Below are 13308 nucleotides of genomic sequence, written 5' to 3' on the forward strand. Positions count from 1 at the left end.
AAGATTAAAACCTATTTCTTGGATCATTTATTGGTGTAGTAGCCACAGTTTTAAGGACAAATTTTAATTCTTCTTCTTCTTCATTCTCTTTTTCTTCCTCTTCTTCTTTTACTTCCTCTTTTTCTTTCAGTTTTTCTTCAACTTCTTTTTCCTCTTCTTCTTCTGTTTATTCTTTAGTTTTTTTTCTTTCTCTTCTTCTTCCGCTGTCTTCTTATAAGAAGAAGAAGACAAAACGAGAAGAAAGAAGAACAACAAAAACAAGAAAAAAGAACAAGCACAAGAATTAGAGGAAGAAGAAGAAAAAGAATAAGAAAAGGAAGAAGACCGAAGAAGAAGAAAAAAGATGACAAGAGAAGAGAAGAGGGAGACAAAAGGAGAAAACAAATGAAAAAGAAAAGAATGAGAAAACAAAAGAAAAGGGAGAGGAAGAATAAAAAGTTAGAAGAAGAGTAAGAAGAAAAGAAAATAGAAGAAGAAGAAATAAACAAACTAAACAAAAGAAGAAAAGGAACTTAAAGAATAACAAAGAAGAAGATTAAAACCTATTTCTTGGATCATTTATTGGTGTAGTAGCCACAGTTTTAAGGACAAATTTTAATTCTTCTTCTTCATTCTCTTTTTCTTCCTCTTCTTCTTTTACTTCCTCTTTTTCTTTCAGTTTTTCTTCAACTTCTTTTTCCTCTTCTTCTTCTGCTTATTCTTTAGTTTTTTTTCTTTCTCTTCTTCTTCCTATGTCTTCTTATAAGAAGAAGAAGACAAAACGAGAAGAAAGAAGAACAACAAAAACAAGAAAAAAGAACAAGCACAAGAATTAGAGGAAGAAGAAGAAAAAGAATAAGAAAAGGAAGAAGACCGAAGAAGAAGAAAAAAGATGACAAGAGAAGAGAAGAAGAAGGAGACAAAAGGAGAAAACAAATGAAAAAGAAAAGAATGAGAAAACAAAAGAAAAGGGAGAGGAAGAATAAAAAGTTAGAAGAAGAGTAAAAAAAGAAAAAATAAGAAGAATGTCATGAGAAGAAACTATACAAAAGAAGAAAAGGAACGTAAAAAATAACAAAGAAGAAGAAGATTAAAACCTATTTCTTAAATCATTTATTAGTGTAGTAGCCACAGTTTTAAGGACAAATTTTAATTCTTCTTCTTCATTCTCTTTTTCTTCCTCTTCTTCTTTTTCTTCCTCTTTTTCTTTCAGTTTTTTCTTCAACCTCTTTTTCCTCTTCTTCTTCTGCTTATTCTTTATGTTTTTCTTCTTCCTCTTCCTCTTCTTCTTCTGTCTTCTTATAAGAAGAATATAAGAAGACAAAACGAGAAGAAAGAAGAACAACAAAAACAAGAAAAAAGAACAAGCACAAGAATTAGAGGAAGAAGAAGAAAAAGAATAAGAAAAGGAAGAAGACAAGAGAAGAAAAAAAAAGATGTCAGGAGAAGAAGACAAAAGGAGAAAACAAATGAAAAAGAAAAGAAAAGGGAGAGGAAGAATAAAAAGTTAGAAGAAGAATAAGAAGAAAAGAAAAAATAAGAAGAATGTCATGAGAAGAAGAATACAAAAGAAGAAAAATGTAAGGATTGAAATGTACAAAGAAACTATAAAAATAATAAAAAATCATTTACCTAAATAGTTGGATTATTGGAGAAGTACATACTCTCTGCAGTTTTTTATTTTTTTATTCCTCTTGCATAATAATCCTTCACACTCTTCTTATTTGCATAATTTGAAATAAGATTTAAAATTTTAAATAGATAATTTCAAACAAAATTTTAAATTGTATAATTTAAAATAAGATTACATAATCTAACATATCTTTCAAAATAATTAGTAAATGTTTTGAATTACGTATTTATCTTTCAAAATAATCAGAAAATGTTTTGAATTATATATTTTAAAATATAGTTTTGTATTAATTATGAGGGAACATGTTAGTAATTTTATTTGAAAAATTTATGGGGTGCAAAAAGAAAAATCTTGCACTTTTTTTAGCAATCTCATCTCCTCTCTCATTCTCTACATTCAACGTGCATACATGAGATTCAAGAAAATGTATTAAAACAAAAAAGGCATGGAAAAAGTATAAAATTAGAGTATTGAATTTCGAAAATAACAAAATAAAATATGAATATAGAATTGTTTTTCAATTGTCCAACCCATAAAAGGTGGTTTTGATTAAAGAGACCTCCATAGTATAGGGGTAGAGTTAGTAATTTCATTTGGGCTATATTACAAATAAAATACATAATAAAATCTTTGTTCACACCCTCTTTAATATTCACCACTCCCCTATTTTAAACTTTTTGAAATATCCAAACTAGTACTGCTCCTTCTTACATTCACCTTCCTCACCACTACTCTAATATTTTTTTTTCCCTAAAATTCAACTTGCTCTTTTTTTATTTTCTTCATATCTTACCTTTCCTAAAAAAGCTAGTTATGTATTATAATTAACTTTTATTCAAGTTAGCTGAGTCATGTTTAGATCATTCAAACCTGCATCCTGAAGCAACCTGGAGAATTATCAATATAATCACAATGAGAAGTCATAAATGAATATAAATGACACGAATGTCAGACCAGTTCTTCTGTCACCAATTTTTAACTTGACAGGACTCAATTTGCCAAAATGTTCATTATTTGTATTTGTTTGACTTTCTGTCAGAACGGAAATGTGAAGACTGAGAACAGAAGGAACAATGAATACATGTAAATTGTTTTAAACAATTTTGTTTCCTAAACTAGGTGATTCAGTTTTTATACTGTCTTTAGTTTCTCTTTTCTGTGATTAGATTAGTGAAAGTTATGTGGACAACACCCTTAAAATTGCAAGCTTTCTGGCCAGAAAAGTATGAACAAAATAATTGTTTTTTTTCATAATTTTCACACTCCTGTGTACAAAAATTGAAAAATTTGAACAAAGAGATCATTATCAAACACTCACAGTATGGGTGGTATACAACCAGGTAATAATTAAGAGCTTCTAAAATCTTCATTTCCATTTCAAGTATGTCCTTCATTTCATATCTATTCTTCTCATCAGCATCTGCATAAAAAGTCTGTGGTTTCAGCATAGAAAGGAAATCTAGTATCGAGACAACTTTGAAAACAAATTACTCACTTTAAGTTCAGAAGTCAACATGAAGAAAAATAAAATTATAGGTTAACATCTTACACAATTCTTTTATGTAAAATACAAGAAGCCGAGCTTGCACTGTGCTTTCTTCTGCTTTTGATGCCAGGTACAAGCATGTTGGAGCTACCAAGCGTGGATCATATTCTGCCATACTCTTCCTTAAAATGACAAAAAGTGAAGATTGTCAACAGTTGACACTTAGTGAGGGTATTAAGCACATACTACTACTTTCAGGTCAGAAGAAGATGGCGTTATGAATAAGAAAACAGCCTGGACATTAAAACAATGCAAGCACATAAATTCGGAAGCTATTAAGAGAAAATAAAAAATATTAGAATCAGCAATGGCAACAAGTTAGCTACTGCTAAAAACATAGTTTTTTCAGTAAAAGCAACCAAGAAACAAAACAAATTTTATAACATTAAACAAAAAAATGTGCAGAAGATGGAATCACTTACTCTTTTATTTTTCTCTTCTGTTTGTTCCCCTTATTGTATATAAATGAATTGGATATTAGAGATGAATTTTCTACTTCTGTAATAAAGGTCAACTTGTTACTTGTCCAATTTCAAAACTGAAATACATAGCAGTTGTCTTCTAAAGTGGTATCACTATTGGTTGAGTAGACTCCTAAATTCTAATAGAGCTCTTCTACATGTTCATATACACTTATGAATGGCAAAAGGCAAGGAAGCATCATTACTTATGGGAATATGGGTGTTATATATCCTTTTCAAATGTAAATGATCATCACTAAAAGTCTAGTCTGTTACATCAAAAATTGATCAAACAAAGTCATAGAGACTTATGAAATTACAAATGTATTCCATGGATCAATATCGTATATATGCCAATTTTGCATAAAAAAGTAACTTTCAATAAACATAAATAAATGCATACTAAACTAATACATTAGAAAAGAAATTCATCAAGGACATAGTAAATTAACTATAGATATGCAGCATAGCATTTGGGAGTGGTTATGGATCTCTATTTCCTAAGCCATGGTTCTGCAGAATCTCTAGAAAGTGGGTGTATAAAGTACATGCATAAACCTACATCACAGACAAGCCAGACATCTATAGATATATCACCTTGATCAGAAAGAGAAGATGGGAGGTTTAGTAATGACATAATGGCTGACTTATCCTAATTTTCAGTTTATTTTAAAATTTCTTATGTTAATTGTGCATTCAAAACTGTTGTAACTCCCATCTCATACAATCTTGAAGGTCGTGTCTTGCTTATTGGAGAATCAAAATGCAGGCAAACTAAACAAGGCTAGAAAAAGAATCAACACGATACATATACTTCATATTCTGCTTGTCCATGGGGCTTTTGGCCTCAAGAAGTGTGGCAATTCCTTTTTCTCCCCTTCATGCATTGCAGACTAAGCATAGACCTTTAAGCCAGAAAGATCAAACCAATATACGAATCTTTCTCTGGTAATACAATATACTTTTCACTTTATACTTCTCCCCCCACCCTTACCACATTAAAACGTAACCAATTATAAACATAAAAGAAATGACTTGTGCATATTCAAGAAATACAGTTCACACCTCAGCCTCACTTTTACTTTTGCCAATTTCAAAATATCTGCTCAAGCAAGAAAGGAAAAAGAAGAAATTCAGCACAGATAAATAACAAAAATCAAATCCCTCTATAGTCAACGAAGGATATCAATAACGATAACCCTAATTATTCATCTTTCAAAATATTTTATATACAACAGCATGCCAAAAAAAAATCCATAAAACCATCATAAGAAATTCCGTCTGAAAACAATCCCTGGCACACAAAACTAAGGATGACAGCAGCAACTACAAATTCAGAACGCACACCACGTCAACAAGTAAAAGAATGATAATCATAAGCAATAGCCAGAAACAAAAGGTTAGAGAACAAAACAGTGCTGGGGCAAAAGGGGAATAAATACATGTATGATAGAGATTGAAGAAAGACATAAAAAAAGAAATCATACAATCTGCCATGTGCATCTTAATGAGCTTAAAATCCTCCAGTGTGACACCATTTTCCTTGTCTAGTGCATTCACCATATCCACATCTTCCTGTTCCAGAAGATGCTTGCTGCAAGGTTCAGAATCCCAAGAATCCCAAATTACACACAGATGCACACAAAGAGAGAAAGAAGGAATCTTGGGAGAGATGAAACATACTGATGAGATTATGTCCAGAAATTGGCAGCCATGTTTCTTCAGAGATGAGCGAAATTGAGCCAAAGAGAAACCAGAAAACGGTGGACAATCACAGTGCAACTGCAGAGTGAACCAAACCCATTTAGAAGAGGAACCCATTAAAAATTGATCCAATTTCAACCAAGGATGAAAAACAAACCAGAATTGCACAAAACAAAAAGGGTGAACATAAAAAGACAACGCGATGGCACTTACGTTATGAAGGAAACATAAGAACAGGTGTAACAAAAAGAAAAACACAAGAACAGGGTTAATGGAAAAACCGCGACTTACCGCCAAAAATAACAGTTGAAATTATCTTTTAGAATTTTCAATTCAAAATACATTTTCTGAATCTGTAAATATTTATAAAATATATAAAATGTATCTTTTATTTCAGTATACGTATAAAATAAAAAATATAATTACTTTGAAATATGATTTAAAATTTAAAATATTTGAAATTGAAATTGTATAATTTAAAATATCTTTCAAAATACAGAAAATATTTTGAATAATAATCAGAAAATGTTTGAATTATGTATTTCAAAATACAGTTTTAAATTAATTATGTTAGTAATTTTATATGAAAAAATTATGTGGTGCAGAAAGAAAAATCTCATCCTCTTTCTCTCATTCTTTACATTCAAAGTAAATACATGAGATCCAAGAAAAAGTAAAAAACAAAAAGGGCATGAATTAGGGGGTGCAGAAAGAAAATCTTGCAATTTTTTTAACAATCTCATTCTCCCTCTCTCATTTATGGAAAAAAAAAACAAAATTTAGAATATTGAATTTCGAAAGTGTTAAAATAAAATATAAATATAGAATTTTTTTTCAATTGCATAATGCAGAGTGATTTTGATTAAAGAGAGTACCTTGAAAAGTACAAGATGGGGGATTTCACACTCTTCTTCCTAGTGTTATTCACATATCATTCTTCTGCATTTATAAAATTATTGAAATGGGCTTCTCATGTCCCTTGCATAATAGGTAATTTTAAATTTAGATGTTTTCAAATAGAGTTTTTTTAAAAAAATAATTTGGATTTTAAAAAACCGTTAAAATTATAAATTTGAATCAATTTATTGATTATGGACTTATTTTTCCTCCATCCTTACACCCACGATTTTTAATTTTTTGCTTATAGTATCTGGGTACCGTTACTAATCATGGTGGTTCATTTAGTAATTTTATTTGGACTATTTCGAATCAAATAACTAATCAAAACTAATCGGATTCAAAAATAATAATTGAAAACCAACATAAACTATGAAAATTAATAAGATAAATGGTTTTGGATTTTGTAGGTCAAGTTATTCAGATCAATTTATAATTTTAGTCCAAACCAAATCAATCAAACCACAAATATATATATATATATATATATATGTTAGTAAGTTTTTCATAGGGAAAATATATATCACATTTTTAGGAACATAGCATCATGATGAAATTGGATGGTTGAAGTTTCCCAATTATAACATATTTATTATCAATAAGTAAAACATATACTTTTCTTATATTATTTTTTCATTGTATTTTAATACGCAGAAGCATAATTTTGGAAAAATATGACAAATTTAAAAAATATTGAAGCCATACATGCATGAATCCTTCAATGGAGCATGCTAAGGTACTAATTTATTTTTGAGAATAAGTTAAACTTGAAATTTATTTTCTAAGATAATATTATATTCTAGTAAAATTATAGACGTATCAATGTTATTATTATCGAAGTTTCCTTTATTTTTATGATAAATGTTTCGTGTAGGAGAGAGTATTAAACATCTTATATCATCTAAAAATATTATCAAATAATATTAAGATATTATGCAAATTAAGTATAATGTCTATTTTATTAAGTGTTTCCAGTAAAACCATTAATAACTGATTGATATTTAGTATTAATTTGTGTTTTAATTATTTTTTATTGGTTCACTTAAATACACTTAAATGTTTATTTTTTTAGATAAACATAATACTTATAATTTTTATTTTTTATTTTTTTATCGATAATAATAAATAAATAAATATGAACCACTTTAGGAGTGGTTCAACCCTTATACATAATGATAACCTTAACCACACCCAGTACCAAGTATGGCTATATAAGACACTTCTAACTTAACCCAGAGAAAGACACCTGACATATTAAGTAAACATCTCATAAGATCATCCTAATACAAACCATAGGATCTAAGCATCAATTAGAAAAAGAAAAAAACGTAGACAGGCATAATATTTATAATATCCATTGATTTTAGAAATTGTATCTGTATGGATGACGGAGCCTAGGTAATATTTATCCACTGATACACAATTCATTGTTGTCTTGGTAGTTTTCTAATCCTCCGAAGCTTTTCTTCTCGTTATGTGCGTGCTCCGTCGGTCAGGTACCTGCGATTGCACTCCGACACTCAAGTCTGTGCTCCTATTTTAGTTTGTTCTCTCAGGATATGAAAAACGTACATTTTCCTCCTTAAGAAGTCTTGTTTATAGGTTGACTTGAGTCTCTCATTGTGTGGGTCAGATAATCAGTTCACCAAAACGTGTGTAGTGATTCTCAAATCATGTATAGTGATTCCCTGATATTTTGGGGTGTCTTTTGACTTATTCAACTTTAATTACAAGTGATTCTGCGAACTTGTTATAGTGTGAATATCGCTTTACTCGATGGTTGGGTGTCCTACCGGCACAGAAATTTGCATAATAAATCTTGTTTGGAGAATTCGAGTCCAGTTTTCGTTCAATACACGTTTCTTAATCTATCCAACATTAGTCATAATTTTTTTTAAAAGAAAAATATGTCAAATGACACAATTTTAATTTGGGCTTTAATTTTCACTGAGCCCAAACCCAAACAGTCTGCACACGATCCACAATCTAAGGTATGAGGGCCTCATCTGTTATAGCATGTTCAGAGTTTTTCTTCATTCGTGGCACACGGACTGCTTAAGCTCACCAATAATCTAAAATTTCAATATGAACATGCAATCATACAGAAATGCAAATTAATGGATTAATTTAACTCATAATCCTACTAAAAAAATTCATATTTTGTAGAAAATTTATCACAAATATTTCGTAAAAAATTATAAACTACACTAAAAAAATTATACTAAACTATTTTTTTTCAAAATTTTAATGAAAAGTTTATAAAAGAATCTTATAAAGTATGAAAAAAATTCTTGTAGTGGAAGTTGATTTGATAAACCTAAAATCTTGTATTGTTCGTCTTATTTTAATGTGAGATTTCAATTAACACTTAATTCCAATAAATATTGAAAGAATATTTTTTAAATAAATGAAAAAATAGATAAATGATATAAAAATATTAAATATATCTTATTCAAAGTTTTCTTTTTCAAATGCTGTAATTTTATTTGATATTGTTTTAAATCAACAAATTTTTTTTCTGATCTGAAATTTGACAAGTCGTACTTACAATACAATATGCGACTTTATTTTAAAGTTTCGTAATTGGTAATGACAACTTCTGATATATTAAATTGAAGTTGTATTTGGTGATGAAAAATTCAATGTTATATTAAATTTTACCGAAATCGCATTCTACATGCAAGATTTATTCAATTTTAAAATAATTCTTTTTTTGTCCATTTTAAGAAATACCACACTTTTAGAAAAAAATTCCCTATTAAATATATATTTTTCAATAAAAAACTTTCTATTTTCATTATTTTATTAAATGTTCATTCCCATGCATTAGAAAAAAAATGAAAAAACCAACAATAGTGAATACATTTTGGTGAAACAAAAAGGAGATGATTATTTTACCAAAAAAATCATATGAAGTAGCTTTTTCTACTTTTTTTTATCTGATTAGATTGTATTGGTTGATACTAGATATGGCATGTATGGTTTGATGGGTGAAGATGGTTATGATTGTGATATTTGTTGAAGATGATATTCAAAATGAATGTGTCTGTGAATGTTCTGAAAAAAGCAGCAACGTAGCACCACAAACATCATCATACAGTGGTGAGAGTGATTATAGGGAATATAGATTCTCCAATTATTAGAACCTGCAACGTGCAAATTACAGAGATCTACATCATGCACCTACATTTCTCTACGGGAACTTATAATGTTTTGTTTTTGTTCACTATTAAAGTGGAATAACTTTTGCTAATTCTTTAAATGATCAAAATATATTTTTATGCATAGTAAAAATAAGTTAAACATCCAGATAATCAGTAACGTTCAAATAATAAATCTGTGAGTATAGTGATGAGCTAAATATGAGTAATCATTTTTACTAGTTTGATGTTTAATGATTCAATTGTGTTACAGATCAATTATAGTCAAACTGGTTCTAAAATAAAATAATAATAACAATTAAATACTCTGTTTTTTTAATTTAATTTTAAAAAATAAATTAGTTAATAAAACTTAAAAATAATAAGATGAGATTTATATATATATATAATGTTTTTAATAATAAGATCTTTGATTATTTGACAGCACTTTTATTGTAAATTAGTTAATAAAAATTAAAAATTCAGTCTTACAAAATTAACTTAAGGTTAGATTTATATATATATATATATATAATGTTTATAATAATAAAATATTTGACAAATTTGTTTGGTAACACTTTTATGGTAATTAACACTACAAGAAAATCATGAAATAGAAATCAATTTTTAGATACAAAAATAATTAGTTGTAATAGTAATTAAAATTAGAGACCATTTTAAAAACTAAAAAAAAATAGTTTATAAAATAATTTTTATTATTGTTAAATAGTTTCTATTGATATCTAACTAGCCATCGAGGTTTTTTGTTACCAAATTTAAAAACTAAATAATTGGTAGTTAAAACTTTGGTTGTTAATTAGATACCAATTTAAAAACTATTTAACAATAATAAAAACTAATTTAGAAACCGTTTTTTTTTAATTTCTAAAATGGTCTCTAATTTAATTACTATTGCAACTAATTATTTTGGTGTCTAAAAATTGGTTTCTATTTCATGATTTTCTAGATTTTTTATAATAAATTATTTAAAAAAATAATCTATTCATTATTATTCTTAATTTCTGTGAAAAATCAATTAAATTGCAGTTATGGAATAGAGATAGAAATACATAACAAGATATTTTTATAACAAATTCATAAAATAATATTGAAAAACATATATTATAACTCCATAATAGAAAAAACAAAAAATAAAATATAACTTTATAACTTATTATAAACTTGAATATACGAAAGTTTGAAACCAAATATATTACAATACTTACATTAAAGTTTAAACAGTATACGTCAACCTTTATCAGTACTAATAAATTTCCATTTAGAATAAAAAATAATAAACACCATGTTTATTTTGACTTTTAGAAAAGAAATGAAAAGAATATTACATTAAATGTTTTTAATGATGTTAAAGATCTAAAAACTAAATGAAGAAATTATAATATAGAAGTGTCATCTTCGAAACCCTAATGATATATCATCAGCCATTTGCAGAAGTTGACACTTCCAACAAGTTTTCGTTCTTTGAATTTCTTTGGATGAAATTAATTAACCGCGTTGTGTGGTGAATTAGAGAAAGTTGTCTTCCACAATGGTTGCATGAACACATATATAATTGCACATCATCACTCAAACCAAATCAGACAATTCCATATAAAATGCATGTCCCATATGTCTTTGGCAGTGACAGCTCAACTTAGGTCCCACTCTTCCATTTTCTACCCTAGTATTTCACAAAAATCGAGTAAACAACATGATATAAGGTAGTTACTATGAAACTGTCACATATTTTCAGGAAGGTATCTCTATTGCTGTTTTATTTTATTTTGTTTATTTTCTTCTTAATTATCTCAACCTCATCAAACATTGATAAGATACTTTTGAGATACTATTATTAACTTTGAAGCTATAATTTTGTTACGGTTTTATTTTGAAAAGTCATATTAGTACATTAAGAAAAAAAAATTAACCTCTTGAAAGTTATCAAACTTTTATATATAAAGTAGTAATTTTACAGTAGTTGGATGTAATTTGAAGAATATATTGATGGTCATAGTAGAGAGTAGGTTTGAGATAAGTAAGACAACGGAAGATCTTGAAAAAGATAAGTGATCTATTGAATCTCACAGGTTGATACAACAAAAGCACAATGTTGTGTTTCAAAACAGTTTTCAGAAACAATTTATTGTTTTTTTATTTTATTTTTATGATATAAGGGATTCACGGAGAAGAAGGCTGTGATAGATTTTTTGGTTTGTGGACAAGTAGCACAATCAGAGTCACGATAAACTTTTAGTTTAATAATTTTGTTGTTGTGAAGAAAAATTTTGATACCAAGAGACCATTCAAATATTTAAGAATACAAAAAGCTTAAGAATACAAAAAGCTTAAGAATACAAAAAGTAACTTGTTGATAATCAATTGTGAGAGCAAAGACAAATTGACTTAGATGGTTGAAAAAAAGAAGCTATATCAGGATGGGGGTTGGTGAGGTAAATGAGACGTCCAATAAGTCTTCTATATGAGGATGAGTCTTTTTCATTAAGCTTGAAACCTTTTTTAACATAAAAGCGTGCAAAATGGACCATAGGAGTAGGCACAGTAGCGCATGCTAGCATTCCAGTCTCTTCAAGAAGGTCTAAAGTGTATTTCCTCTTACTAAGATGAATTCCAATTTTGTTTCGAGCAACTTCAATCCCTAAAAAGTAGGTAAGTCTTAAGTTCTTGATACGAAAGTCCTGATAAAAAAGAGTGATTATGTTATTAATATTCCTAGGATTATTTTCATTGAGAATGTTATCCACATAAACAAAACTTGTATTAAAATATCTAGTGTTTATAGTTTTAGGGACTTATGTCGAGTAGTAAGTTAATCATAAATAAATTTATAATAATTAATCCTTATTATTACTTATATAAAACTTACATGGTAATATTATTTGATTATTTTGTAGGTTTCTTTGGTTAACAAAAGCATACAAGGTGCTTTTAGTCCTCATGGTTGCCGAGATATACTCAGTGCTACATTTGGACAACTTCAACATTGTGAACATGTTCGTATTGTTGGAGCATGTGTGATGATTAGATCCTACTTTGGAACATCGTCCACTGAACCAAACTTGTTTGAGACCTTTAACTAAGAGTTTATGTAGTGGTTAATAGAAAAAAAGGGTGGAGGTCAAACTGGATGTGACAAAGAAAGTCACAAAATGGCTTTGGGAGCAATTTGACCAACATCTTATTTCTCTTGGTTTGTCACAAAAAAATAGTTGTAGGATAACTGGTTAAAACATCACTCTTAAATTGATTCAGCATAAACAAGAGGTACACTTTTAAGAATTCATTAGGAGAGGACATTGGCTTCACTAGTCAATGTCACCTATATGTTCATGACAATACTTCGCCTTGTTTGGTAGCTCATAGAAAGATGTTTGAAGGGGACACTATGTTATATAATGTGTGTCGCCTATGGATATGGTAAAGGTTATGGTGAAGAAGATCCATGAAGGTGATGTTCATGTTCTAGTTAGTGCCTACATATGAGGCTGGTACTATGGCACAAATACTTAACATTTTTGTTATTTAGCATAAGCATCCTGTTATGCTTATATCAAGACAATTGGTAGGTTCTTACATTAAAAAGTTTATTTATTTATTATATTATTTCTACTAGTAAATTCTTGTGTGTGTGCAATAGAAACATTAGAAAGAGGTTGTTGCAAAAAATAAGACACATTTATCTACCAATGATCCTTTAGGTGCATTATTGAAGGTTGCTAGGGTCATTGGTTCAAACCCAACGGAAGTGGCATGTGACATCAATATTTTTGGAAGGAATAGTGACATCCATTTATATATAAACATGTTTGTGTTGGAGGCAATTATCAATAATGCAAGTTCTTTATAATATATTTTGTTTAGACTCTTTTTTGCTAAATAATTTAATATTCACTATTTTTACTCGTTTTAAGTATGTATTTGGATTGTGTG

General features: G+C 28.4%; 1 protein-coding gene across 3 annotated transcripts; it reads right to left on the minus strand.

Annotated features, from left to right (window-relative positions):
- Positions 1-2113: 2113 nt before the first annotated feature.
- LOC137834953 (cyclin-C1-2) lies at positions 2114-5586 on the minus strand. 3 transcript variants are annotated; one of them, XM_090302584.1, is made up of 6 exons: positions 5481-5527; positions 5303-5401; positions 5107-5213; positions 3162-3280; positions 2931-3032; positions 2114-2499 (listed from the first exon to the last, which is right to left on the minus strand). In XM_090302584.1, exons 4-6 carry the CDS (start codon positions 3271-3273, stop codon positions 2477-2479), a joined length of 237 nt encoding a protein of 78 aa, XP_090158710.1. In that variant the 5' UTR covers positions 3274-3280; positions 5107-5213; positions 5303-5401; positions 5481-5527; the 3' UTR covers positions 2114-2476. The 3 variants fall into 3 exon arrangements, 1 of the variants encoding a protein (XP_090158710.1); XR_011084984.2 differs by lacking the exon at positions 2114-2499 and adding an exon at positions 3581-3656 and having other exon boundaries at positions 2839-3032; XR_016521076.1 differs by lacking the exons at positions 2114-2499; positions 5481-5527 and adding an exon at positions 5537-5586 and having other exon boundaries at positions 2839-3032.
- Positions 5587-13308: the final 7722 nt, after the last annotated feature.

This window comes from Phaseolus vulgaris, chromosome 5, assembly GCF_051622355.1.
Source record: "Phaseolus vulgaris cultivar YP4 chromosome 5, ASM5162235v1, whole genome shotgun sequence".
NCBI lineage: Eukaryota > Viridiplantae > Streptophyta > Magnoliopsida > Fabales > Fabaceae > Phaseolus > Phaseolus vulgaris.

Bases quoted from the DNA above. Each gene is read 5' to 3' on its own strand.
- LOC137834953 (XM_090302584.1), bottom strand. From the start codon at position 3,273: ATGGCAGAATATGATCCACGCTTGGTAGCTCCAACATGCTTGTACCTG. The intron at 3,033-3,161 runs GTAAGATGTTAA...CTTTTTATGCAG, and splicing joins ATTTTACATAAAAGAATTGT to ATGCTGATGAGAAGAATAGA. The intron at 2,500-2,930 runs GTGAGTGTTTGA...ATAATTCTCCAG, and splicing joins GGTTGTATACCACCCATACT to GTTGCTTCAGGATGCAGGTT.